This window comes from Fonsecaea pedrosoi, assembly GCF_000835455.1.
Source record: "Fonsecaea pedrosoi CBS 271.37 unplaced genomic scaffold supercont1.2, whole genome shotgun sequence".
Classification (NCBI taxonomy): Eukaryota; Fungi; Ascomycota; class Eurotiomycetes; order Chaetothyriales; family Herpotrichiellaceae; genus Fonsecaea; species Fonsecaea pedrosoi.
The window spans coordinates 3,497,276-3,525,020 of record NW_013550614.1 but is presented as its reverse complement, the minus strand read 5'-3'; the positions used below and the strand labels follow the sequence as shown (position 1 = coordinate 3,525,020).

Genomic DNA, 27,745 nt, shown 5'->3' with positions numbered 1-27,745 from the left:
GAATCAATCGGATGCGGGGTAGAGTGTCAGGGACGGGGTGATGTGCAGAAGACAAGGCTGCACAACAGCCTTGTCAAGTGGAATAGGCACGTGCTCTAACATCTTACATGAACAAGTGCAATGTAGGGCACTAGTAGGGTGGTTGAACGTCAGTCATGTCGTAGATCATTATTGATTTTGCTCGTCAAGACCAGGAAGACCAGCTTGTCCACCGATATCTTCCCAGAACTTGGCGTAATCCACCCCCTTCTTTTCCAGGCGAGTCCTTAGTTCGCGGATCGCCTCAGCCTGTCGTCCTTGAGTGAACCCGCCAGGTTGCGAGGTCTCAAACTGGACGATCTCGATCCAGCGGAAGAAGACTGCTTCGGCGCCGAGATCTGCAAGAATGCGTCTGAATCTTTCGACAGTGCTGTCCTGCTGCTGTCCATTGGCAATAACGTCTGACTGCTCGTGGACTTTCCAAACCAACCATTGCTTCTCATAATATACAAGAGCAATGTTCTCAAGGTCTCCCAGTTGAATCACACCCTTTTCCACTAGCCTATGCGCGTCCAGCATCGCCTTGAAGTCGAGATCCCAATCCTTATCAAGGAGTAGATATCCAGTTTTTGCAAGAGTTGCGGTGCGCATGGCCGGGTCGACTTTGACTTTGATGGTCAATTCGTCATCCAGATTCCACTTCTTTCCTTCATCTGGAGTGTCCCCGACGAGCAACGGTGTATCCCAATTCCTTCCTCTGCGAACAATTATCTCCGTATCTCTGAAACCTATTGTTCTCCTCCATTCCCACGGACCAACGAACCTCAACAGTCTGCTGCCAAAGACAAATTCCTTGGGCCAGCTTCCAATCAAACCGAATATAACGTAGTCGAGCATGAGTAAGGCCGTTCGTGAAGTGACAGCGTTGAAGAGTTCTCCCGCTCCTGCAGTCTTCGTGTCGATTTTATATGCAGTGTCATAGCCGAAAATCGTGATGATTTGTTCGAGGTAGACGGGAACAGCATAGTAAAAGCGAACACAGAGTCCGATGGTGATGAGAAGATTGAGGAGGACAGGGACAATGAATACACGTTTCTTGAGATTCGGCGACGTTTGATCTAGGTGCACGAGGTATATGTGGTCCGTGGGAAGGGTCGAAAGGAAGGGTCTGAGTGAAATTGGGGCGTATTGGAAAGGAGTCGGAGGGCCAGATGTCGAGCTCGCAGCTGGCTTTGTGTGGACGGTCGAGTTCGCGGGAGTCTTGTTTGCACGTTTCCCAGTGCCACGAGCCATCTAGTCAGAGTGCAGCTGTTAGACTGCCGTGACTACGATGCACGCTTTCACATGTGCAGAACAACAGTGACAACATTCTCAGGGTTCATCTGCGCGAGTCAGGAAGATCACGTGATACTGGTCTCCCTGATTCACGATCATTTTGCGCAATTGGGTACAAGTACATGGACAAATACGTACCTAGCTTGAGGCTTTAATCTCGGCCTCCGTATCCTTGAGGTTTGTCTCCTTCCTTCCAATAGCAAGGAGTTAAGTTGTCACCTATTTAGCATGTGCTCAGCTAAACCATGATTCCCCATTCAGGGTAAAAGGATCGTACTGTCGTTTACCAGATTGGGTCAAGCTCTGCCGAGCGTTGAGGCTTGTGCAAAGCTTGGTGAACCGGTTCGCTCTGGGGGCGGTTTGAGCTGAATGGCCTCGATGGCAAAGCTGACATCGGGTCGGGGGCTGAGGTCCACGAAATTGCCCAATCCTGCGCCTGGCACATCCTGCGCAATCTGGTTCTGATACTATATCAGGCACTCTCTGCTTACAAGACCCTGACGGCCAATAACGCCGTGTCTGAGGTGCTGAAGCTTTTTGAACAAGTGCTTATGCTCAGCTCCCCCGTGCCTGGCAAACGCTCTTACGGTCTGTGCGTGAGCCGCCACATGTCTCCCTGATATACCGTCCCTTTGCTGCTCTCGCGACGATCTTTGGAATTCCCTTTTGCGAAGCGTTGGTGCCCTGGGTTTCGCTGGCAAAGTCCCCTTTCGTTTCCATCTTTTTCCTTTCGAACCGAGTCACTCCTTCGTTGATCAATCCACCTGTTAATTGAACCCTTTGATTGCCCCTAGTTGGCCCTGCCTCTTCTTCGAAAATAATATTCAAACATGGACTACCTTCCAGACGTCCTACTCTTGGGCATCCGAGGCGCGAAAAGTGCAGTGCCTAACTTGGTGACTGATCATCAGGCGACAGCGACCTCAGGCGTGAACAACCCAAAGATTACCCACGCTCTGGGCAAGTTGGCCCAAGCAGGGGTCGGCGACGATGCCGTCAGCTCCGTGCTTGGCCTGCCTACCACCACATCGACTCGCTATCCGGCAAAGATCACCCATGCGGCCGAGAAATTGAGCAACGCCGGGCTCAATTCTGACAATTCTCCATCTCCATCTGCATCGGCGTCATCCAGCAGCAGCCACGGTCTTGCCACAAAGTACATCATTATAATTGCTGTCGTCGGCGCCATCGTCCTCCTCGCCCTCTTGACCGGTGGATGTCTGTGCTGGAGACGGCATCGGAGAAGAAGGGCGTACAATGTGGTCAGCAGGGGCGTGGACACAAAGGGCAAAGGGCCTATGCGGGAGAAAGAGGACATGTTTAACGCCGACATGGGAGAGTCGGAGAGTTTCAACGTGGAAGGTCAGAAGTTGACAGAACGCAACTTTGAGAGTGGATATGACAAAGTTGACACGGGCTATGAAGGCACGGGTTATGGAGGAGTAGAAGAACATGGTGGCGATAAGAGGGCGAGGCTCGAGGCTTGAAGCTTGAATCTTGAGAGCAGAAAGGCGATCCCAGGATGTCGCAAGTGATTGATGTCAATGTGGCGGTATCTTCCCGACGGAATGACAGGCACACGGCGTTGGTGAAGGATGTTATATTGGGGAGAAAAGAAGAAATGGTTCTAGCTGGAGTCGAGGTGAAGTTGACGTGGTTTTCTTATTGTCCTTCTCTCGAGTCAAATTTCCCATCTTGGTTTTCTTTTGTGACTTGTCTCTTCCGTCTGGATGGCAAGACCTTCTTCACTTCTTGACTGATGCCCTGTGCCAAAACCAGACTTGTTTCCTTGACTTGTGCAATCTTTTCCATGACCCTTGAGCTAGAACATCCCTCTGTTCACATCCCATTAAGACCGCCAACATCAATGCTCTGCATAACGTCGAATGGATTGGGGTGCCGGTGCTGATGAAGCAGGGCGAAGAGGCGCAAAGCAGACGTCCACATGAGTTATGATTGTGTCCACCACCTTTTCAGGGGTTGTAGATGCGCAAATGGGCCGACTTCAGTGGTTTGGACGCAGCAGTCTCTGTTCCCTGGAAGGTCGCTGCTGCAGCGTTGCAGTTGAGCACCTCCTCCTACAAGAGAAGTGCACGTGAAGATGCCAACTCTAATGGTACTTCTCAGTCACCTGAGCGAGGCTGAGAGACCCTCGCAGTCTTCTTTTGATTTGATCGCTTCGCCCACTACGAGCAACTGATCTCCTTATCTCATGGAGCCAGGTTTCTTCTTGACACCGCTCCCATTGTGAGCAATGGTACTGCACTTGAAACTCTGCTTGGACGAGCACCTGCCGTGGCCAGCTCCATGGATACAATTTCTCTCTCAGCTTCAATCGCCAGCTCATCGGTCCGAACTTTGAGGTCTAAATTGGAACGTGTAGACCAACTACTGAGTTATAAGCACCTGAGCCCACCTGAGGGAGATTATGGTTCTTCTCTGTTACACTTCCGCGCTCACCTGCCCGGCTATAGTACGGACTACAAATTCACCTTCGGCACATTCACTCTATCCTGTGAATTTCTTCACATCCTCGGAGTCCTGATAGATACCTCACTCGAATCTCAGTTCTAATTGTGAAGGTCTCTCTCTTTTCACACACTTCTAAGTTTCAACTGCAACAACTGCTCAGTTCTTCTTCCCACCCACCCTCCTTTTCTGCCACCCACGCTGACAGTAGGCGATAACATTGAGACTCAGAACTCACCAAATAACCGCAGATCAACGCGACAGGGACAGGCCCCCAGATCTTCTTGATTCAATTTCAACATGAGCGCCAGCCGCAAACGTCCCGGGAGTCCGCAAGTCGACGAAGCACCCACAAAGCGCCCCGCGAAGCTCGTTGAGGTCGTCCAGGATGGAGATGTCCTGCTCACTGTTGGCCGAGGGGACGATGCCCTCAAAATACGAGTCTCGGGGACAGTAATCAGTCTTGCGTCAGGAGTCTTCTCTCGTATGCTCTCGTCATCATTCACAGAGGGAAGGTCGAGAGAAATCGAATTGCGCGAAGACGATCCAGAGGCTGTCCTCGACTTCTGCAACATTGCTCACCATAAAGCTGAGAGTGTCGATCATTGTGACGGCTCGAGGCTCGTGAAGCTAGTAGAATTTGCAGATGCGCGATTCTGTGTGAAAGCACTGAGGCCGTGGCTTTCCGCAAGGCTTGCTGGTATAATAGAAGAATTCAAGGGCTACGAACGCAACATGACACCAATCAATCACAACTGGATTTCTCCTGAAGACGATTCACTCGAGCTAACAATGGAACAGTGCATGAGTGTTGCCGCCGTCTTCAAATTGAACGATTTGTTCTGGTTCGCGACGAAGCATTTCTTGCTCCTACAGGGTCGACGTTCCACCTCCCCAACATTACCTTCATTCGCCGAGTCAGCTCTTGGATTCGGGTACACAGTTTTAAAGGTATGTATCACAGTCCTTTGGCAGCTAAGGCATGTCTCTGATGAATCCGTCCTCCAGATAGGTTTGGAAAGGAAACCATGCTGCCATCACAGCAGTTCTTCGATGATATCTTGGAGTGCGTTGGCAGAGATTTAGATGCAGGTGCAGTTGATGCGTCAGCGATGGAGACCCGGAGCTGTTCATTTGCGAAATACAGCGCTATCATGTTTTATTTAGCTAAGAAAGGCATTAAACCCGGCGAAGACTGGGCATACAAGAAATCAATCTCTCGGGCGATGCTCGATGTTCAGAGTCTCTGCATCAGGGAACCCTGGAGTACGGTACTGGAGCGCACAGAGTGTAACGCAAGCCCTGCCAGTCCCTGCCTCTTCTGCCGGAGAGATATCGTGGGGGACCTGCTCGAGGTTGTGGAATGGTATATGAGGGAAACTTGCAGGGCCTGTTCATCTGTTACAACAGCGGTAGCGAGGATTACTTCCACGCCACACATCGCCACGAGAGGCATTGATGTGTCCACCAGGGTGAATTCGACGTGAGCTACTTTGAATCAAACTCAGGTGACGTAAGTGGTGAAGAAGTCATTGGGCTGGATGGACAATACATGTGTCGATTGGTGAGAAAGACGGGTTGGCTGTATCCAGGACGCCAAGGTCATCGCTGGGGATGACGACTACTACTCTTGTCTCTTCCGAAGGCTCCAATGCGGAATACAGGTGGATGGAGAAGACCATGGATATGGTGGGACCAGGGCAACGTAGGACGCGGTCAACGAGCTGCTGTTACATTCCACTTTCCTGCCTATTCTATTCACCTCTTATCTCCCCTTTCTCAGTGCTGATTGCTCGTCTCCGATCAAGTAGACCTCTTGCTCTAGCATCCTCCTTGCTTTGTCTTACACTCTGCGCACAAACACCGGGAATGGACAGACATAGGTTTCCAATCCGATTGAGGGCAGACAGCCCTGTGAGCGATAACCAATCCACAGGACGGTGGGCAACACTGGCAACCACGAACTCCCTCGGCGCGTAAACAGAGGAGATCAGAGTCGATATCTTCCCAGGCGGGAACAGAGTGTTCGCCATGGACGCAAGCCACAACATGGTGATTTCGCGGCGAGGCTGGCTCGTGTGAGCAAGGCCAATCTCACTTTCTGAGGTGGGTCTCGATGTCATGCTAGACTCCTTCCACGCCGTCCAGGTGTGTCTCACAGTCTCGAACAGCGCGACCGACGACAGAGACTTGTTGGTCTTAGGGTCATCGTTGACGAGTGAATGTATGCCGTTACTCTCCGCTCCCAGTCATAGCAAGAGCTAATCCCCACCATGCAGGGCCTCAGCCAGGGTATGAATCTTGGAAACGTGCAGGCTGCAGGTCCAATCGCCCAGTATTTCATCTATCGATGGCAGATGCCGTGGAGAAAGGCATTGAACTTGTCGGAAATGTCATCTTTGGGGCGAGTAGGGCTTTTTAACCAGCGAATAGTGTCCCACATATTGAACTGTGCAGGCCCGCGTCGAGGATAGTCTCGGTGACCAACATGTGGGAACCGTCTTCTGGAACCCTGTGTCATCTGTATCTTCCTACACGATGACATGGAAGTTTGCTGGCTGCTTCAGCTTGTCCCAAATAAGTTGCCAAGAGCGATATTTCCATATCAGGCTAGCGCAATTTCCGTAAACGATTGCCGTCGATGTCCCCTTTTCAAAGCATCGTCCAGCCTCGTTGTTGTTTCTGTAGCCAACCAGCTGCTCACCAGGACCTCGAATCTCTCCGGATAGCCAAAGCCAGGCGTCAAATTGCGCAAGGCTCCTTTCTCTGCTGAAGTAACGTCCTCTTGGCCCTACTCGCGAGCGCTTCGATACGAGATGCATCGCTCTTTGTTCGTCCAATTCCCAAACTCATAAAATCTCCACGCCTGTCACTTCTCAGAAGGCTGCATTCGATTGCCCTGCCACCCTGTCACAGACTGCCACCACGCAATACCTCCTCCGAAAATAGTCGGTGGTAAGGTTGGCAACTGACTCCTGACGCCAGCCAAGACTCGAGACAGAAAATTTGAGTTCCCATAGAAACATGGCCGATCTGGAGGATGCGCCTCATTTGCCAGTATTTTGGCGCTCATGGCAGCTCAGGCACGGGGCCGAAACTCGTATATCGGACTGCAAGGGAGATTAGTGTCTTACCGACTGCAGGCTGTCAAACAAGGCTGTAAGGCTGGAATCAGCCTGGACGGGACGCCACAGTTTCCATTTTGGCCGGTTGGTGGTACAACATCTCAAAAATCAAGACGGCTGGACCTTCGTGTTGTCTGTCAGCCATCAGCCATCACAGAATCTGTCAATTGTCTATACGAGAATCTCAGGAGAGCGCTGAGGTTTTCTGTTTTTGTCTTGCCTGTCTGTTTGCATCCCCCTGCGTCTGGAATTCTGTGGCGTCCTTGGGTATAGCAACGTCGGTTTCCATTCGATAATTACCATGTTACTCCTGAAAATGAGGCATTGCAGCCTCTTCTCTGGTTGTCGCTCGGACCAGGTGTCTTCTCAATAAAAGGCGAGTCATCACAACCCTCAATCTTTTTGGTGTCAGTCGGTACCTCTCTTTCACTCTTTTCGTCCCAGTCATTCGTTTCCTCCAACTGCAGACACTCGTTACCAAGTCCAGAGGATATCGTCGATTTCTTTGCTTTTCCTTTCCAACAATCATGCGCTTCTCTACAGTTGCAGCCGGCTTCGCGGTCTTTGGTTCCGTCATCGCTGAAGATCTCCTCTTCTTAGACGAGCTTGTCGGGAACGAGGAAGAGCATGCTGTTGCCCTCGGGTTCACTACTAAAGTGGTCACAGAAACAGAATGGCGTGCCATGAAGACATCTGACTTTGCGGCCTTCAAAGCAATCATCATCGGTGATCCTTTCGGCTCTGGCGATGTGAGTCTGATTCAGGTCCTGGAAGACACAAACACCATCTGGGGTCCTGCTGTCACTGGCAATGTCATTATCCACGGTAAAGTCACGCGGTCCTGAGGCATCCTACACCGCTGACATAGTACAGGTGCTGATCAATCCAACCACGACAATTGGGGCGTCGCTGGGGCCTCTGTGCTCATTGACAACAGTATCAAATTTGCAGCCGCTGGTGTCTCTCCATCGGGCTCCTCCCAGACCGGATTCTATCTCTCCTTGTCACAGTACTATAACACCGCAGCGCTCGATACTCCTGTACCAGCACTGTCCTATTTCGGTGACTTCAAGGTGTTTGGCCAAGACAACAATGGTGCGGGAGGGTACAATGATATTCATATTGTGGCTTCGTCTCCCGCAATCGACACTCTTACCGACGAGGATCTGTCAAACTGGTCCTTCAGCACTCACGAAGCGTTCTCGTCGTATCCATCTGTTGGACAGAATGGGTTTCAAGCCCTGGCAATTGCAGACGGCGTCATTACCACCGGCACCCAGAACTATGGTGATGGCCATTCAGGGCTGCCTTACATTCTAAGCCGTGGCGCAACACCAGCCGGCTGCGGTGACGGGAAGTTTGATCCCTCTCTCGGCGAAGAGTGCGACGACGGCAACACTGCGGACGGTGATGGTTGTTCCAAGAGCTGCAAGTGTGAAAGCGGCATTGCTAATGGAGATGGTACTTGTGGTTCCGTTACAACTACCAGCAGCTCAACTACTTCTACCACGGTATGAGAAAGGATATTTGCCCCCGGCCAATGTTCGTTGACTGACCTTTGTATAGACCTCGACGTCATCGTCAAGCACGACCACGACGTTCACAACATCTGTCCTGACCACCACATCCAAGCTCTACTCAAACACGACCACCTCGTCGACAAGCCCGAGACCTACGACAACCACGGCCTCCTCAGTGACGGTAACGACATCGAAAAGAGCCTGGAGTGCTCCTCCCTACGTCACGCCCTCGATCCCTCGATCACAGTGCATCGGCATTGAGATCATCGTGTCAGTGACCGAAATTGAGCAGTGCAGCACCATTGACCCTACCAACACAAGTAAGTCTCTCATCTGGGGTTTTCTCTCCCCTCCCCACATGGTCTTTTTGTCGTGTTGGATGGTTATACTAATTCATCTCACCCAGTCACGTACACGACCACGAGCGTGCTGTCAACCTTCCAGAAGCCCATCTTCAACACTCCCATCCCATCCATGCCCTGCTACGTGTGCGCTTTCCAGTCCCAGGGAATCACCGTGACGGAGTTCATCACGGCGACAACGGTCAGTACCTTCTCCCCCCCCGCCCTCTTAACAAATGGAAGTGAGCCTTTCAAAGGTTCACAGAGAAGGAAGAGCACAGTCAGTCAGTAACTGACATGAACACCTTTTTGCAGACTCATTGCCCATCCAAACCCACTGCGGCCCCCGCAGTCGTCTACCCATGCTCGACGTGCCAGGGCACCACCTTGACGGAATCATGCCCGTGGAAAGTCACCCCAACGGCACCCCTCCGGCCCTTCACCACCTACGGACCTGCCAGCCATGAAGAAGGACACGGTGGAGGATACCCGCACGGCGGCCCCGGCAACTCGGCCCCGGCCACGGTCGCTGCCGCCACAGCAGCCACGTACGGCGGTGGTGCGGCCGGTTCTTCGCCGCCATATGTTCCCGGCGGTGCGCCCCCCGCGGCATACACGCCAGCAAACACCCCCGTCGCAGCGGCGACCGCGGCCTCGCCTACACCCACGCCCGCGATCTCTAGCTATGCTCCTGCCCCTGACGCGACGTCCCTGGTCGCTGTCTACACCGGCGCCGCTGCCTCGAGACCTACAGGTGGTATCGCCTTGATGGGAGTGTTGCTCGGAGCAGGGGCCGTTGCAGTCATCGCCATCTAGGTTGAGAGCACGCTCATCGTAGTAGACGTGTTTCGCTGATTCCTGTTTTATCTGTGTTTGCCAGAAAACTCCAAAGATCAGTGATCGGGAGGTTTGTGGGGGGAGGGGCGCTTTTGCATGCAGTACCGCTTATGGAGATGTTTTGATGAAGGGCGCTGGGCCAGGGGGAGGAGGGAGGGGGTGGGCGAAGTGCACGTTTTATCTGTTGCGAGAGACTTGGAAATATTTTCGCTTCGTCATACTACAATTTTACCCATCTCACTTTTTCTCAGTGGTTCCTTCTTTGTACTAGACAGCTGTGTGTTTAGCTCCATCCGTCAGTCCCCACGCGTTACCCGCGGTCCGAGCAGTCTGCCAATTCGCGGCTCTGTATATATCTCTTCCTAGTTCACGTGTCGTCCGGCTCGAGAGTTGGCGACAATGAAGGGAATGGTAATCCGGGAACAGGAAGTGTGTGTCTGAAGCAGCGGAGAGCGTCGAAGCTGTCGAGATGCTGGTATGTCCTGCCGTCGATATGTCAAGTGACAGAGAGAGCACTTACATAGGCAGGTAATTGTAGCCGGAAGGAGTCGTGCACGACGAGCGTCTCCCTCAGATAGGAGCAGAGTGAATGCTGTGCTTGGAAAATTCACTCGGCCGTCACTTTCTTCTCTCTGCCTCCACTCGCCCAATACTCTGGCTTCTACCTTCAAATGCCACTGCACTCAACACGACCTCATCATCAACTTGCCAACCTGCCGCCTCCTCTGCTCGTCCTTCGCACATATCCAATCGAAACAACCATGGCTGACCTCAACGTCAGAGATGCCAACCTCCCTTCGCCTAGGACCGGACAAACCGCAAACGAAATGCCAGCGCAATAGACCCTGACGAGAACGCACAAGAAAGGCGCAGCGCCAAACTGGTGTAAGATTACGCCAGGCGGCGATGTTGTCTTCAGAGTCGGGACAGGCAATGATGTCCTGGACATTAGGATTTCTGGAGCGGTCGTCAGTATCGTTTCAGTATCGTTTTCGCGGAAGGTGCTATTCTCGCGCACGTAGAGAAGGAGAAGGCAATACCAAGGTCATTTGCTTGCCAGAGGATGACCCAAAGATCGTCCTAAGCCTGCTCGAAATATTACACCACAAGGGAGACCTCCACCATCTCGATGGTATGCAGTTGATCAAGATGACAACTGCTGCAGCCGAGTGGCTGTGTATTCCAGCACTGAGGCCGTGGATTTTGATGAGGCTCTGGAGTGTTATTGAATGCTTCCACGGGATCTATCTGGAGTACTAGAAAAAGCGGTCCGTGGCTGAGGACCGGGCTACGCAGTCTAGGATGCAGCGGGTGGTGCTTTCCGGCGCTGCGATGCTTTTACGTGCTGCCATCGTATTCCGTCTCGAGAGGTTATTCTGGCAAATGACGAGAGTCCTGATCTATTCAGGCGCCACATATCTTGTGCGAGATCTCAAGGAAATGAGCAACTCTGAAAACATCAGTGCAGTCATGGTGGAATGCATTGGAAGAGAGACAGCCAAAAAGTCTCTGACCTGTCAATCCGAACAAGTATGGGTATTTGATGCTTCAGTTGAAGTTTCACGAGCTTACACTCTATGCGGAGACGACAAATGTGCAGACGGTGTATTTGATGGTGTGCAAGGCGCGAGAGATGGCTGCAACCCTCATCAGCAAAAACATCACCTGGAAGAGTCTTCAAGACGAAGCATGCGTTGGCGATCGTGCATACTGCAAACGAGACTTCGCCGAAGAGCTGCGGAAGGCTGTCAACGACTTCATCGGAAACATGCCGGGCATCTGCCTCGGATGTTTCCTGAGCAAACGCGAAGGGTGCCTCAGCACCAGCGAGGATTGTACTCAATGTACGCGAACGACCGGATGAGAGCGATTGAGAGCCGTCAAGAGGGTGCGAGACAGAAATGCCGGCTGGTGGGGAGTATTGAGATCTGCAGGGCCTGCTTTAGGTGCGATATGGCAAGGGAAGGTGCTTCAAAGCATGATGAACTCAAGGCATTCTGTGCAGAGGTGATGGAAAGGCTGATAGATGGCTGGTGAGGCTGTAAAGGACGAGCGCGGCGAGATCCTTCGGCATATCTTCGGATGATTCATTGGCTGATTCCCAAGGCCGAAAACAGAGAGTGTAAACAACCACCTCTTCTTCACCTCATCTTCACCTCTTCATCTCCTGACTAGAACCCCTCTTCCTTCACTAAATGCCCTAGCAACATGAGCTCTCCGGCGTCTAAGCGTATGCGCTTATCGACCTCAAGAATTTCCCTCTCGGGTCGCAAAAGCATTTCGGGTGGGCAATCAGCGTTACCTCGACCGGCTTCCGCAGCCGGTCAAAATCGACTTGCCAGCACACAACCGTCATACGATTTCATTACCGGCGGCGCAGTTGAGAACCCTCCACAGGCTTCCAGACAGTCCAGAGTCCGTCAGCCTTCTGTCTCCCGGGCAGATCAGTCCCGCGATGAGAACCTGCGTGCGAAAATCAACTCCCTTGAATACGAGTTGAAGAATCTGCAACAAGAACGAGGCCTTTTGGCGCTACAACACGAGAAAGAGCTACGAGAACAACAACTCCGGGCCGATGCCGATTTCAAGAGATACCAAACGGCAGAGAGCGCCGCTCAAAAGGCGACGCAGCGACAGGAGGCGCTCGCGAAGGAATTGCGCGAACTGCAGGACCAGAGAATCAACGAAAAAGCCGCGCTAGAACGACAACTACGCGATTTACAAGATCAAGCAGCTTCACTCAAGGAAGATGCTGCGGACGCCCAGGCACGCCTCGCGGATCAAGAAAGACATAACAAGTACCAACTCAACGATGTCGAGGCAAAGCGTGCGGTTCTTCAAGAGACTGTGGACAGTGTCAGACAACAACTGGAAGAATTGACTCAGCAGTTTGAGTCATCGCAGGGGCGCTTGTCTCAACGGGATTCGAAAATCGAAAGTCTCGAAGCAGAAGTGGCTGCGTTGAAGTCGCACACTGGTGACAGCGAAGCGATGCAGGTTCTGCAAAACCAACTCTCAGAACAAATGAGCCACATTCGAAAGCTCGAGGCAACCAACAGAGAACAACTAGCCGAGCTGCGGCGACTGCGCGAATCACATCGCAGCGTCGAGGTCGTTGAAGAACAGAAACACGGTCTAGAAATCGAACTTCAAGTGCTCAGGGACGTGCAAAGACAGCTGGGTGAAGCTCAGATACAAAGAGAAATTCTAGAGGACGAAAAGAGAACCTGGACAAGCCTCCTGCAGCGCGACGGTCAAGAGAGCGAATTCGAATCCCCTGAAGCTGTGGTAAAAGCTCTTATCCAACAACGAATAGAGTACGCTTCAATTGTGGACAGACTGGGCACCGTCGAAAGCGATATCGCCGAGAAGGATGAGATAATCAGGGCACAGGAAAGAGACAAAGCGGCCTTGACCGCCGAGATCGAGGCTTTGAAATCCACGAAGACTGCACAACCAGACGCGGGTCAAGACAACAAAGCTTACAAAAGATTAGAGCGACAACGGGTCCTTGCCGTCAAAGAGGTTGAATATCTTCGAGCACAATTGAAGACCTTCGATACCGAGGAAACTGTCTTGATGGACAACCAGAACTTCGATGCACAACGCTCAGAACAAATCAAGGCCCTGGAAAACTTGGTGGATCAATACAAAACTGAAGTGCAGACACTCCACTCTGATCTTTCGAAACTTGAAGCTGCAGCTGCACCCAGCACCCCAGCTGCGGACGAGCCTCGTGGAACCAAGCGACCAGCAGATTCGCAAGAACCTGAAGGCGAAGGCGGTAGTTCACAACTCGGTGCATTGTTGAGAAAGAACAAGAATCTCCAAATCGCGTTGCAGAAGACCGCTCAACAGTCACAGATGTTGGCCACAGACCTTCAAGCGACAAAATCACAACTCAAAGCCTTACGAGAGAGCTCTAAGACACGAGTATTGGAGCTTCGGGACAATCCTACTGCCAAAGCCGAAGCGATCAAACTATCAACTCTACGAACGCTCAAGGAAGAAAACAAGGCGCTTCTCGCACAGTTGCGGGGTGAGGACCTTGATGGAGTCAAGATGGTCCCAGCAACCTCGGTTGATGCGCTCAAATTGGATCTGAAGGATATGGAAATGGTTGTCGCCGAGAAAGAAAAAAGGATGAGGCGACAGCGAGAGATCTGGACCCAAAAGGCTGCAGAATTCCGGGACGTTATTGCAAGCGTTCTCGGATACAAAGTCAACTTTCTCCCCAATGGAAAGGCCAAGGTTTCGAGTATGTATTATGGGCGACCTCATGATCTGGGGGATGAGAGCGAGGACGAAGAGGACGACCATTACATTATTTTCGATGGTGACAACGGTACAATGAAGATTAGCGGCGGTTCCGACAGTCCTTTTGCTGCAGAAATCAGAGATCTGATCAATTTCTGGGTGAAAGAGAAGAAACAGATACCGTGCTTCTTAGCAGCGATGACCCTGGAGTTTTATGAGAAGTTCACCAACCGGGAGAATGAGGCTTGACAGTCTGATCAGCCTCGTGACCTTGTTGACTTGGTGGAGGCTCTGCTGAGAGCAAATGAGCCAAACAATGAGCTGTGTCGAGGCAGACCGACAGGGTATATGGGGGAGCCCGCCGCTGAAATGAGAGAGGGAAATACAGTACTGCTTTTGAGAGGAGATATTCTCGCAACAGGGCTGAATGTGATTTTATGCAGAAATGAGCTATTGAAGAGATCTGTTTGCAGTTCTGCCCCTTGTCCCTCGAATGGAATGACGGCCACTGAGAGCCACCGAGAGTCTTGATGATAATTCAATCATTCAATGACGATGGGAAGCTGGAGTTGTACAACGCTTGACCCATAGACGCTTAGCGCACATCAATTTAGGATTAGCGTCACTGATTTGTGAGGCGGCCCGATGTCTAGACCCGAGGCTAAAAGCCACATCCTCCTCGCCGTGTCTTGCGTGTCTCGAGTTCCCCTCACTCCTCTGCCACTCTCCTGAGTCCTCAGCTCCGAGTCTTGACATCCGGCTTTACGCCTCCCCCGGATTATTCACCTATCGTGCCCACCGGCCTCGCTTCGTCTTTCCGCTTCGCCAATTCTGCCCATCGTGCCATCATACCACTACCGAGACTCGCAGGAACCGTCGATTCAAGCCCTCCCCCCGGAAGGGTCAGGAAGCAAGACCCAGATATCGATAATGGATTGCTTCAACCTCCATGACCTCGAGATCCGTTGATGCAGGCCGCCGCTGACCATGAAGATCCCCACAAAGACTCCATTCGTGACCTCAAAAAGATGCCACCTCAGTTCTTATTCGTCAATAAGGATGCCGCCAGCACCTCGCTGACCCGCAGCAGCGCCGCCGAACAGACCTCGATCAATTCTCATGTCCAGCGTGGTCGTCGGCATCGGCGCTCTGCCACCAGCGCCAGTCGCGCTGGGACGAGGGCGAGGAAGAATGCGACCCGGGAAAAGCCTACTACCTCTGTAACAGATCCCGACCTGGTCGACTCCTCGCCATCTCCGCCAAAGGTAAAGACCGAGCCCAAAGAAGAGGATACCGACAATAAGACATGGCTACCCGCTAGACTGTCGCCGCGCGCCAAGTTTGCCGAGCAGCCAAAACGGGAAAATCTTGAATCACCAGCCTCGACTCGTAGAAAATCCACCAAGCCGAAGACACCAAAGTCGCTGGCCGGGCCAACCGTTGAGAAAAAAGCAGTTGTGTTGCTGAACTCCCCGCGTGCCGTCGAAACTCCTCGGGATATCAGTCAGATCACTTCGACCTCGCTCGACCCCTTCGGTCAATCGGTCGTCAAACTCGACCCACATGTCGCAAAGCTTTGTCGGTACTTCTGCGAAATCTTCCATCCCAGCGTGTGGCACGCTGAGACGTGGGCCTCGCGAGAAGGATCATACACGTACCAGACTACCGCTGTGGATGTTGTTCGGCGAGCCATGCAGAGTGAAGTTGAAATGAATGCAATGCTCGCTAGCATGGCCGCTAGAATCGAGAATGTGGACATGGTCCCCGGTCAGGGCACGGACAAGTACATGGGCAACGCGCTGGAAGCGGTGCGACGGCGCTTCAGTTCTGCACCAAAACAACAATTGCTGCTTATTGTCTTTCACCTATATGCAGCAGATGCCTACCGACAGAACTATCAAGCAGCGAAGATACATATGCAAGCAGCAAAAGTGCTGTTCGATTCTTGGGGTGGCCTCCACCATGTACCAGATCCAGCATTGAAGGAGCTTTTTATCATTGGCGATGGGCACATGTCTGCCGTTCTTCTGGAGCCGTGCAGTCTGCCATGTGAATACGATCCTGGCCCATATTGGGTTGTCACTCCGCCTCAGCTGCAGCTTGCTCCCCAACAAGACTTGATCCGCTTTGCACCTGCTCTGCAGCGACTATGTCTCCAGGGATATTTCCCGGAGGAGCTAGTGGAGATCATACAGGAGACGGCGGAATGCTCTTGGGTTTTGCATCATGCACCACTGGGAGCACCGGAGGCGTCAAAGCACGCGGCGAGATGGCTACAGTGGCGTCACGCAGCAGTTCGATACCGGCTTCTGGCCCTGGAATATCCAGGATCTAGCCTCGACGCCTTCCGTGTGGGGTTACTCATGTGGATCTTGACGTCTATGGTGATACTTGGGTTGAAGCGATTGGGAAGCTTGATTGCACCAAAACTACGAGCCATCTTCTGGTCAGTCGATGGACCACATAGTCAGTGGGAGGGACTATCGCAGCTTAAGACATGGGTGCTAACGATTGGCGCCATGTGCTCTATGATTGGCACTGAGGACGAAAAGTGGTTCATCGAGCAGCTTTTTGAGATCGGATTCGTTGAGCATATCAGACAGTTCCAGGAGACGCACCCAGACTTCGACACGCTGGATGTGCTGAGGAACTTTCAAGAAAAGTTTTTCTACTACGATGCTCTTCAACGAGTCAGGCTGGAGAGGTTGGCACGTCTCCTCAGCGGTGGGTTGAGCGAGACACCCAGTTCGGCGTCGCAGAGCAGTCCCAGTGACCTATCGCGGAAATCGAGATCTCCGGCATGACCAGTCCGAAGACAGCCGTTGCGATACACCACTGTACCATCGCATTGGCTCGATGAATCACTCGAATGATGGGCGAAAAGTATTGGGAAGCCTGGCGAGTCTCGTGCTGATTACGGCCCTCGTCTTTGCGTTGTCGATCAATGTGTACCATGATCCACGACGACATGGACAAATTGCTCAAGGCTGCCGCATTTTCCTTCCTACTGGATAATGAACCATGATACACACGCAGCGGCTTCAGGTGGTGGTGCAGTACGTCGTATGGAGGGGAGGCCGAACGACACTGTTTCTATCCCAGCACGGAAGCTAGTGACCTATTTCTCAGAAGCCCTTTGGACGCGGAGGTCAATTTACTTTCTCAATCTACTAACATGCCTAGGGCTTTGATTGACCTGAGGAATTAGCTGGCTCATCTGAGTGTGATTGCCATTCTTGGTCACAGAGCGACCCAAGATTCTTGCTAGGACCATACTGTCATGGTTGGTCGAGACGCCAACCGTTTCGGCCGTGACCGAGCTATTGCCAAGTGCTCGGCCCTTATGACAAGCAACAGAGCAGGAGAGGCTCATGGTGTACGACCACTTGGACGACTGTTTTAGATAAGAAAGGTCGGAGCGCATTTTAGAAGGAGACTTGACATCTACGAGTTATGGAGATGATAATTTCGATAGTTTTCTTAGAACGAAGACTCAAGGATGGATGTTTGCTGTTTTAATTATTAAATTCGGTGTTCTGGAGCAATCCCACAATGACGGATCAAGTGGGCATAATAATATGCGTTAGACGACCGAAAAGCTGAGCGAGATTATGAGAAAAGTATGTGTGTCTGAGCCGAAATTGTGACCCAGAGCTCGCTTTGAGCAATTCTTCCATGCCAATTTCGCGAAAGAAAAAAAACAAGCAACTTCAAAACTGTTTTGCGCCACAAAAGGGGGGGGGGGTGTGGAGGAAAGTCAAGATGAAACTCTGGAGGTGGAACAACAAGTACCGAGTAGGCAGTAACGAGTAGTAGTGGAAGATTTGCGACGCGCGACGCCCACGCCCACGCCACGCGGTCGAGCGGAGCGGAGAAATTTTGTTGCGGAAACTTGCGCTCGCTCGCTTATGTAAACTGCCCCGCGTTCCAGATAAGCTGGTAATATGTACCCCTGTACTTTCATACTTGTACACACGTTCCATGAGACAGACTCAATCGATCAGCGAATTTCTGATCTCGGGGGAGGATTTTCAGGCCGTGGCCATGTATAATGTGAGAGGAATCCCCAAGGGCGTGGTGAATCACTGTCCAAAGAAATACACGGACTTTGAACAGTCAGTGACGAGAGAAGGAGGTGCCTGAAAAAAAAAAAAAGCTATTGGCAGCCCTCATGCATATGACACGTGGCCGAGGGCGATTGACGAGGAGGGCCGTGCTGGGGCCGTGCTGCCCAACGAACAAACATGTGTACATGTATGTAGGTAGGTAGGTACTCGTACTTCGCTTGTCCAGATATAACGGAGCCTCAAAAAAAAAGAAACCCCCCCAAGAAAGAGAAAGAGAGAGAGAGAGAGAGAGAGAAAGAAAAAAACACAACTCGAACTGTGCTAGAAACGATGCTCTGCTCCGTCTGCCTCGACATTCCCTTTGACAACCTCCCAGAATTCCCCCAGACCTATTATACCCCCTGGGTCAGCTGGAAGTACATCATCCCGTACAATCTCGACTACCGGGCGCGAAGTTCGCGCCAGCGCGGCGGCGTCCTCGGCTTCCCTCACCACCCGGATCTGCAGGCCCTGCGCATCTCCGCCGCAGACTGCGACCTGTGCAGACTCATCTTGGAGCAGGTCGACCTCGTCTTTGACGAGTTCCGCGCGGTGCATAACGACAGGGCCTTTCGCGACTACCACCGAGATGGGTACCCGACTGGCAGCCTGTTCCTGGCGCGGAGACGCGATACGGGCAAGGGATTCTTGGTCCTCAGCCACAGCGACGTGAGGGATACGGTGTTTCTCCTCGGCGCCATCGGCCTGGCGGTGCCGGAAGGCAAGATGCGAATGTGATCGCCCCAAATATGGACTTTCCTTCTGACTGATTTGCTTTCATAGGCGACCCGCTCGGATCGATATTTCCGGGGCGGATCGTGGATGACAATGTCGGAAACATGACGACGTTGGAACGTGCATCTCGCTGGGCTCGGGACTGCGAGCAGAATCACCCGCACTGCGCGCTGACGCCTTCCGTGCTGCCTACACGGCTCGTGGCTATCGACGACGACGTCACCAGTCGCGAGGCCCGTATTGTCGAGACCAAAACGGAGCCGGCTGGGCGCTACATCGCCTTGAGTCATTGCTGGGGTACTCACCGCTTGCCTGCGCGAGTCACGAAGAAGGGATTGGAGACATCAAACATTGTCAGCCTCGATGATATGACAAGGTCCTTCGAGGATGCCATTGCCATTACTCGGTACCTGGGACTCCGCCATATCTGGATCGACAGCCTTTGCATCCTCCAAGACGATCCGGAAGATTGGGACAGAGAATTGGCAACGATGCACGCCGTCTATTCCAATGCCGTCTTGACGATATCGGTCACAGGCGCCGAGGACGGAACACTCGGGTGCTTCGCTGGCCGGAAATTGAAGAAATATGTTCCCATACCCTATTCAGATAGCAAAAGCGGTCTTGATGGACAAGTCTATGCATTTGCGCTGCCGGCAGCCCTGGAAGCCCGTCCAGACAAGTACATTGAGATGAGCTCCGAGCCCCTGTCCGGGCGGGCGTGGTGCTTCCAGGAGAGGGTCCTATCTCGTCGCGTCTTGCACTTTGCTACCGACCAGATGTACTTTGAGTGCAATGCCGGGATTCAGAGCGAGGATGGACTACACTTGAAAAATCGATTCTTCACTTTGCACGGAGACCCTCGGTCTGGCTTCTTACCTGTACCCGGTGGCAGTACTTCTGACACGAACATGCAGTTATGGTATAATATTCTTTGGAGCTACGGGCCGCGCAAGCTCACTAAGAGCTCTGACAAGTTACCGGCCTTTGCAGGTGTCGCGGCAGTATTCGCTGAGAGGTTACAGGACCAGTACCTCGCTGGCATCTGGCGCAAGTCGATGATAGAAGGCCTCCTGTGGCAGGCGCTGGACGTCGCAGAAGTCAAAGACCGCAAGCCGTCTTGGTCGTGGGTGTCGATTGACGGGATTCCCGCCAGCGGCTTAATCGGCCGTTGGGAGCAGCTCGCCTTTATCATCGACTGCCAGGTTGACCGAGTCGGAGAGAGCCGATTTGGGGAGGTCAAAAGCGGCTCGATAAAGATGGAGGCGCCGCTGCTACCACTCATTCTCGTCGAGAGTGTCAGATCATCCGACGACAGGGAGACCGGCTTACCACTGAAGCAGAAGCATTTATTTTTCCGCACTCCTCAAGGTCTTCGCACGCCGGGACAAGTGGATCCTCGCACTCCGGGCGGTGTGGATGCGAAGTCGACTGGGCGGTTCGATTCCATAGGACAGAGACACGAAGAAGCAGAAACCCTGGCTCGCGAAGGCAAGGTTTTTGCACTTGTCCTTGCAGTCGACGTCGGAGACACTTCGCACAAGCTCATGATCTATCATTCTCTGCTCGTCACGCCCGTGGCTGCAAGAGGAGACGGAACAACTCTGAAGCGCTTGGGATTCGTCAATCTGGAGATTGAGAGCCTTGGGGTGGACGAAGTCCGGACATCACGGACGACTGTTACGTTGGAGTGAGAGTGGGCAGGTATAAGCGAGTATAGTAGTTGTTGAAATCTTCAATTACGATTTGAGGATGTCGTGAAGACCCAGTCTAACTTCTGTCAGAAGGTTAGGTGGCACTGGGCGATAAATAGGTTTGAAAGACTAGATGTTTACTCAAATGACCCAGAGTAAAAGGTTACTGACCTTGTCATTTAAAACAAAATGAGTGCACTTGTTGTGGCTCCTGGCAACTCAAAACTTGTGCCTTTTCTTCGGTTCACACCGAGAAAACTCAGCATGCGCAGAGTCAGAAAGCAGCTGCCATCGTCGCCAACAGCTGCTGCATGCGACGTGGGATTCACATGCAGCGAAAACACGGGCCTGCCCATCGACTATCGAGTACCGAGTATGTAACATACCCACACCCACACTTTGAATATGCACGCTCTTGTTGGCAAAGCTACACCAGTCGGTAGCGCGACCCTGTCAACGAACATACTTTTCTGCCACGAGGTGAGCTAAACCCCATCCATTGAAGATTACACCTTGTCTGCCGGTAGGAACGCTGGAAACACATCCGGGCTACCAAGAAGCGGGAACCACACCGCACCGCGCACCGAACATATACTGCATATGGACAATTGACAGTGGGAGTGGCACCGTAGATCCTGGAACACGATAATGCAGAGAGAAAGAAAGAGAGAGACTCCACTTCGCACCGAGAAGTGAAAGGGCAGGATGCGCCCACTCACCACGCACCCGCTACCCACCACCCACTCACAACAGGGGCATTCTTTTCTTCTTTGGACATTTGTTCAACTATCTACTCCGTACAATCCGTCCGTCTATCCATCCCCACAGCATCCATCTCGTTGAAGTTAGCTCGCTGTCCACCTACCACCTTACCGAGTACACTCCAGGAACTCGTTGGCCTCCTCTGCAGTCTAGTCTCCACCCGAACGTTGCAAAAATTTTCAGAGGTTAAAATATTCAATGGACGAGGGAGCAAAAGGAAAGATAAGACGAAGAGAAAAATTTGTCAAAAGGGCACACACTGCAGCGTATAATTGAGACCAGTTTGCGACAAGGCATGGCATGGCATGTGTGCATATGTGCCGCGCCCCTCGTGGATTTAGTGCTGATTTGCTGGCTTCCGAATGGGGAGAAAAACACCAACAGTCCTTCTTGTCCGCACGCGAGGCATACAGTATCCCTTCCGACCCTCGATCAAACCCTGTCAAAGTCAGTGATGGATGGCCCTCCAAACCTCGGCCTCCTACTTCGCTGCCAACGCCACCGCTCCGTAGGTAGCTGCCTGATCAAGGAACGAGTCATGACGGCGAAATGGAGGCGGGACTTTGGTTGGGTGTAAAAAAGCGACGAAGGTGTGGCCGCCAGAGCCTTGGATGACGAATTGGCAGCTGCAGCGTAGCAAGAGGAAAGAGGTAAGAGTCACTGACCGCACCTGGTGAGAAAGAAAACGAAAGAGCACGGACGGAGACTCTACTTGGTGAGGTCGAGGCGTATGAAAGGCTACCTTCGGTGTAAGGAGAGAGTCTGAATTGTACTCTGAATTCTCTTTTGCGCCGTCTATCGTGACAAGCTGCATTTGCTTTACATGGCTCACACCCTCGCTTTACAGTCAGAAGTGGCTGCTTGTTGGTTGTTTGGCCGCAGGCCACGGCCCTGACTTCTTTCCTCGATCAACCCGTCATTAATGTAAACCAGCATATACTGCGTCGTGGGTAATCCTCCCCTGGGCACTAATGATCCCGACCTCTCTACGAGTATCATCTTCGGTGCGCGTCTCATGTCAACCGACAACGCCCTCTCTCGAATACGTCGTGACAGACGCTGCGTTCCGAAGGTGTTTAACTTCAAGTACTCCCAGAGACTTACCCAGTGACTACAAATGCAGGGTTTCCACACGAGAGTATGCGGCCACTCCTACCAAGTGACGGCTAACAACGAATGGTTCAAAACCCACCCCGGTGTATTGACTTGAGCAGAACTTGGATGTCGAGAAGAGTCGAAGGACACTTCTAGCAGATAACTCGGTGAGCAGATGGGACTTGCTTGCTTCGAGCTCGAGGATGTGTACAAGGACGCTCAAAGCAAGGACTGCCATTTTCCGATGAGCAGTGGCATACCATACACTGCCAGATCCGTGCTGTGATCTACAGCTTGTCGCTTCAAGGTTTGCAGGACGATGATCTGCGATCAGCCAACATCATGATGTGCACGGGACGGCCCTGAACAGATCCAAATTGTGTTGATCGACATGGGCAGACTGACAGTGTGCGACCAAGAACACATTGATTGTATTATTCAATGGACGAGGTCGGCGTCGTTGTCTCGCATCGAGATCGGAACCTCAGGTTTGGCAGTACAGGGACAACACTCTACACCCAGCGAGTCAGTGAAGATCTGGAGGACGACATACAAAGCGTGATGGAACCCATCGTCTCCTCCTCCTATATCAACTCCCAGCACTGCCCGTTCCGCGGAGTTTTGACGATGCAGTTTCGAGCTTTTTTAGTAGTCACCAAGAAGACTGCGGAACCACAGCATGACGCTTTCTTTGGAGACCCTGTGTGCAAGCTTCGATAGGTCACTGTTAAGTAACGAGCCCGCGACTGTCGTCACATTCTACGATATGTCGGGTGCATCTTGGGCTCTGAGTACTGCAAGCATTCTCTATTCGCCTTATGGGTTTGTCACGTCTTTCTTCGGATTGCTCTTCACGTCCGTCGGCTAGATTACCACCAAGAGGACAGTAACGAACTCTCACCAAATGTCCAACCTGCCTCGGTATGAGCTTGAAAAATTCCCAAACGGTGCCAAATTTCCGTCTAAAGTCAAGCAAGTTCAGCAGTAGGCGCAGACATCAAAGCTCTGGTCCGGGCCAAGTGTGCAGGTCCCCCGACTCCTCTCATTTCTAGATAAGCGTCAGAGACAGCTTCAAAACGAGGACCAGACTCTCAGGACGACTTTGTCGTTCGTGACCAATTAGCAAAGTACTGGAAGAGATATTCTCTGATTTGACGACGATATCCCTCGATCTTGGGCAGCCTCCAACGATCGATTCCATCCTGCAGAGTCAGTAAAAGCAGTTGCATATGGCGCCAGAGTTTGCAAGCTCCGTACAGGTGTCCTGCGCTTCACAAGAGCGGTATCAGTTGGACTTTACATGACACAACAATCCCCACAGGCTGCCGAACTCGTGTTGACCAGGTACTGGCGTCGGCCCAATTGTTCAACATAGTGATAGGTCTCGAAATTTTAAACGTCGACGATATGCCGACCACCAGTGGACCTGCTCCGGTGTCCAACGCAGTCTCCTCGACAGGAAAACGGAAGAAGAGAGCAAGAAGTGCAGAACGAGAAATCCAAGGTTTGCTTGACCATCACTAGTCGTCAGCTTGGCACATGAGGGTCCAATGGCATCTTATTCAGCTTCACGAGCGTGATGCTATCTACCAAGAGATTGTGATTGTGTACAATTGAGACCAGCAAGTCCGGACAGGCACGTCTGGCGCATTTGGCACAAATATCCCTCACGGAGTTGGTGCTGATTCGCTGCTGGGACAAGTCTAAGCGCCTTGACGGACGCGATAAGGACTAGCATCCTGGCACGCTATCCGGCTGGCGCATCTCGTCGATAAACCGTTGCGATAACCGTTGCAATACCTCGATGCAGTACAGTTTGCGGGGTGGGGCGCACATGGGACCTCTTGATATGTGTGTGTGCGTGAGTGCGTATACAAGCACCCCCAAGCTATCTTGCCTATTGTTGAAAGCAAACAGCTGCATGTCGAATGTTGCTAACTGTTGGCAGAGAGCTACTGATGAGTGATCAATCCATTCCATACCAATTGCACAGCCAAAGCCCAGCCGTTGTGAGAGGGAACTATAAGAGGTACAGCAGTATAGTTACAAGTTGTTGTCATCCTGGCAGTCGGCCGTATGGGAGCACCCAAAAGAGAAAACGGATAAACGGCCGGAGGAATGAGGAATCTGCAAAACCTAGAATCACGCAAGGATGTTGCGTCTGGCAAAGAAGTGTTCTTCCTCTTTACCAAGGTTAGCCCTGTCGGACTATCAGCGGTGCCCTCATCCATCCCATCCATCCCATCCTGGCCATCACAAATGTTTGCTTTACCAAGCTAACAGCATCAGTATGAAGAATACGCATTGCCACGTACCCACTCCATAACGCACACCCAGTTAAAACCTGCGCGTACCTGACAGCACTGGACTTGCCGGGGCCCGAGAAAAGTTAAACGGGGAATCTGTGCGATATCTATCGACTGCCAAGTTTGTTCCTGCATTCATTGAACGGTCAAGATGGTCTTCTGGGATCCACTGCTTCAGTGGTACCGAGTTGTCGGGTTTGCATCGACACTTGTCCAGCCATCCATTGGAGAACTGCAAGACGACTGCTCGAGCCTGGCACCAATCCACTCGCAGTTGCCTCGCTTCTCTTCATGGAGCCTTCAGCTCTCTGGGTCGTTGTCTTCGTCTTAGCGAGCAGGAATAAACGATCTTACCTTTTTTTTTTGGCTCGGTAAGAGACCGCGCAAGTCATGATTGGCCCTGGAACTGATACTTCTGCTGAGTGCAGGTGAGGCGGGTCAAAGAAGAGAGCGGTCGGCAGTTGGATTTCCAAATCCACAACGACGGCGCGGTCATGGTTTCCTCAGTCGCAATGCCAATGCCTTGTCTGGTTCTGCACGCTTGGTCTTGCAGATGCAGCCATTCCGGAGTTCCACATGAGAGAGCAAACACCACTCGTAGGCCGATTGTTTGCTGCGAAGTGACGTCCTAAGAGCATGCCGAACCAAGGTATCTGAACACGACCTGCGCATGAAAACAGGGTTTTTATCCCGGTTATTGGTAAACAAATTCAAGCTTCCGAAACCTATTGGCCGAGTTTGTGAGCAGGGTGCGCCTCCAGAGGGAAACACTTTCACATGGATGCATATGTGTGTGTACATGCTGGTGGTCAAGTGCCAGCCAGCTCAACCAAGGCTTCTCTACCACTGGGTCAGTCTTCTTGGGTTCCATTGGCGTTCTTGGGTTGCCACTTTTGGTTCTGGGTCGGGAGTAAGGGCCGCTCTGACCTTGCCGCCCAGACTCGGAATCGGCCAGCCTCAAGCCTGGAACAACTTCACACACTGTTTGGTGGCCATCGCGCTCTGCACGGCATTTTTGACGTGTTTGTTGCTGGACAGCCAGACAGCCTCCCGGTCGAACTCAGATCTGGAGATCAGGGCCTGTTTCGGGCGCGCAAGCCTCTGCCTTTTCATCGAATCGACAGTCTGTGTCCGAAATGAAAGCCCCAGGTTGGGACTCCGGTCAACGACGCCGGCTGACGTAGGCGAGAGGATAAGCTCTGCGCTGGGTCAGGTACGCGAGAGAAACAATGGCCACGATTCGTCCAGTGCCTGGAAATTGGCAGAGTCAGTGTGAGGCTAGGGCGTTTCACGAAGCCGGACTCAAAGCCTAAAGGGCGACAAGTATGAGGCCCACCGGGGCAACTGACAGGGGCCATCTGGACCCCGGTGCGCCACAGCCGGGGGCTATCTCCTGGGGATCATTCATGTCCATTGGCTGGGTGCTGGGAAATGCTGCTCTCCCTTGCTGGGTCCTCCCATCTCCTAGCTCCCCCTGTGGTCCCCTGCGGCGGTGGGCTCTGTTGTGGCAGCCCGTTCTGCTTGCATGTCTCTTCCTTGTCGTTCTCCTCTTGTTGCTCTCCTTCCTTTTTTCCCGCCTAGAGTGCGTGTTGGCTTGCTTGATTGTTATATTATTGCCTCAGACGTCCCTCGAGACGTTGTCCGCTCCTTCTCCCCAGCCCTGCCAGCAGACAGCTCGCGTTCACTCTCTCACGCGAAAGCCTCGTTCGCTTCGTCGCTCTCTTTCCCTTTCTACAAACACTCCTTTACCAGCCTCTCGATCTGAGATCGACACAGAATCCCAGTGATTACCACTCCTTTTCCACACATAAACCACGAATCCTCTTCTTGACCGGACCTCAAGAAGCCCAGGCAAAGTCAAGCCGGTACAGGACCAGACAACGACACAATGCGCTGCACATTTTCCTCCTTGGTGCTGGCCACCCTCGCCATTGGCCAGGCATATGCTGCCACCGTCTCTGGTGTGCACTCGCATGCGCACAACCATGCCAAACGCAGGCACGACCACGTCGAGTAAGCCTATCCTCGCGGGTGACACAGATCTGTATATGGACTGACACTTGTCAACTGCAGGAAACGTGCGGCAGCTCTGTCTGATGCCGATGCTGCCAAACTGAGCTCTTTGGGTGTGGCCTCGCTTGGTGCCAACTCCTACACCGCCAATGGGCATGCCTGGCTCGGACAGGATGGCCCGTACCAGAATGAGTTCGTCAACGAGTCTGGCGAGGATCTGATTCTCGTCATCTGGGGCGTTGCAGGCTCCTGGATCAACGCTGTCCAACCCACCATCACCGCCTCGCTTCCCTCCAATTCATCTACCTGGGTTTCGTTCGCCGATGGTGCTTCTGGTGCTTGGACTGCCATCTACCCCGATACTCAGATTGTGAACGGACAAGTCAGCAACACCTGGGGCGAGTTCACCTTTGGTGAGTGGGGCGTCGTCGACGTTTCCCGCGAGGTCAACATGAACGGACACTCGATGAGCATTGTGGGACCATCATGCACCACTGACATGGATACTTGCGTCTTTGTCTGCTCTTCTGGAGACGTGTGCATGTTCGACTATCTCCTCCTCAACTGCGAGAACGGCTCTCAACCCGGTGCCAACTATGGTACATTTGAAGGCTCGCCTAGCGGAGGCTGTGGTGGCATGGGATCTTCTGCCACCCTCAAGACAACTTTGTCTTAAACAATCGGCGAACCGGATGATGAGGTTGAGGAGAGGTTGTGGGATTTCCTTTTTATAGAAGAGTCGGGTTCTCACATGGTCGTGCCATGCACGCTACTGCAAATCAAGAGAAGAGGGAAATGTTGGGACTATTTGGGTCACGATATCGAAACATGTCAACAACTGGATCTACTGGACTGATGTTTCCGACCACTCTACCGATGCCATTTGGCAACATTCAATCCTTTGTTGTGTATGTGTCTTGGAATGGGGATGCGTTGGATAGGTGCTCTGTCCCTTGTTGGAAGAGGAGGAGAGTGTTGTTCATGTTGACCTCGAGGTTGTAGTGTCTATCTACCCTGAGATGCAAGTAGACGACATGTACCACTCTGCTTCCGTCTGGAAGGTAGAGACCGGGATCTGTCCAGGTGTTACATATTCAGAATATACGCTCCTGAGTATATACTTGTGTGTTCCTGCTGTATCCTTGATCATGATCCGTGGCTCGTCCTGGGC

General features: G+C 52.4%; 10 protein-coding genes across 10 annotated transcripts; 9 read left to right on the top strand and 1 right to left on the bottom strand.

The window, feature by feature from the left end:
- Window positions 1-168: 168 nt before the first annotated feature.
- Window positions 169-1,272, bottom strand: Z517_03228 (uncharacterized protein; the record flags this gene model as incomplete). Its single annotated transcript, XM_013432336.1, has 1 exon — window positions 169-1,272. The coding sequence occupies one exon, from the start codon at window positions 1,270-1,272 to the stop codon at window positions 169-171; it is 1,104 nt and encodes a 367-aa protein (XP_013287790.1).
- Window positions 1,273-2,144: 872 nt separating this feature from the next.
- Z517_03227 (uncharacterized protein) lies at window positions 2,145-2,801 on the top strand (the record flags this gene model as incomplete). Its single annotated transcript, XM_013432335.1, has 1 exon — window positions 2,145-2,801. One exon carries the CDS (start codon window positions 2,145-2,147, stop codon window positions 2,799-2,801), a length of 657 nt encoding a protein of 218 aa, XP_013287789.1.
- A 1,282-nt stretch (window positions 2,802-4,083) lies between these two features.
- On the top strand, window positions 4,084-4,869 carry Z517_03226 (uncharacterized protein; the record flags this gene model as incomplete). The annotated part of the gene is made up of 2 exons (XM_013432334.1): window positions 4,084-4,734; window positions 4,792-4,869. The coding sequence occupies 2 exons, from the start codon at window positions 4,084-4,086 to the stop codon at window positions 4,867-4,869; spliced, it is 729 nt and encodes a 242-aa protein (XP_013287788.1).
- Window positions 4,870-7,435: 2,566 nt separating this feature from the next.
- Window positions 7,436-9,585, top strand: Z517_03225 (uncharacterized protein; the record flags this gene model as incomplete). The annotated part of the gene is made up of 5 exons (XM_013432333.1): window positions 7,436-7,733; window positions 7,782-8,419; window positions 8,475-8,748; window positions 8,835-8,971; window positions 9,085-9,585. 5 exons carry the CDS (start codon window positions 7,436-7,438, stop codon window positions 9,583-9,585), a joined length of 1,848 nt encoding a protein of 615 aa, XP_013287787.1.
- Window positions 9,586-10,908: 1,323 nt separating this feature from the next.
- On the top strand, window positions 10,909-11,470 carry Z517_03224 (uncharacterized protein; the record flags this gene model as incomplete). Its single annotated transcript, XM_013432332.1, has 2 exons — window positions 10,909-11,136; window positions 11,159-11,470. 2 exons carry the CDS (start codon window positions 10,909-10,911, stop codon window positions 11,468-11,470), a joined length of 540 nt encoding a protein of 179 aa, XP_013287786.1.
- Window positions 11,471-11,814: 344 nt separating this feature from the next.
- Window positions 11,815-14,112, top strand: Z517_03223 (uncharacterized protein; the record flags this gene model as incomplete). The annotated part of the gene is made up of 1 exon (XM_013432331.1): window positions 11,815-14,112. One exon carries the CDS (start codon window positions 11,815-11,817, stop codon window positions 14,110-14,112), a length of 2,298 nt encoding a protein of 765 aa, XP_013287785.1.
- A 719-nt stretch (window positions 14,113-14,831) lies between these two features.
- Window positions 14,832-16,667, top strand: Z517_03222 (uncharacterized protein; the record flags this gene model as incomplete). Its single annotated transcript, XM_013432330.1, has 1 exon — window positions 14,832-16,667. One exon carries the CDS (start codon window positions 14,832-14,834, stop codon window positions 16,665-16,667), a length of 1,836 nt encoding a protein of 611 aa, XP_013287784.1.
- Window positions 16,668-18,260: 1,593 nt separating this feature from the next.
- On the top strand, window positions 18,261-18,707 carry Z517_03221 (uncharacterized protein; the record flags this gene model as incomplete). The annotated part of the gene is made up of 1 exon (XM_013432329.1): window positions 18,261-18,707. One exon carries the CDS (start codon window positions 18,261-18,263, stop codon window positions 18,705-18,707), a length of 447 nt encoding a protein of 148 aa, XP_013287783.1.
- A 101-nt stretch (window positions 18,708-18,808) lies between these two features.
- Window positions 18,809-20,398, top strand: Z517_03220 (uncharacterized protein; the record flags this gene model as incomplete). Its single annotated transcript, XM_013432328.1, has 1 exon — window positions 18,809-20,398. The coding sequence occupies one exon, from the start codon at window positions 18,809-18,811 to the stop codon at window positions 20,396-20,398; it is 1,590 nt and encodes a 529-aa protein (XP_013287782.1).
- Window positions 20,399-26,449: 6,051 nt separating this feature from the next.
- Z517_03219 (uncharacterized protein) lies at window positions 26,450-27,250 on the top strand (the record flags this gene model as incomplete). Its single annotated transcript, XM_013432327.1, has 2 exons — window positions 26,450-26,574; window positions 26,635-27,250. 2 exons carry the CDS (start codon window positions 26,450-26,452, stop codon window positions 27,248-27,250), a joined length of 741 nt encoding a protein of 246 aa, XP_013287781.1.
- Window positions 27,251-27,745: the final 495 nt, after the last annotated feature.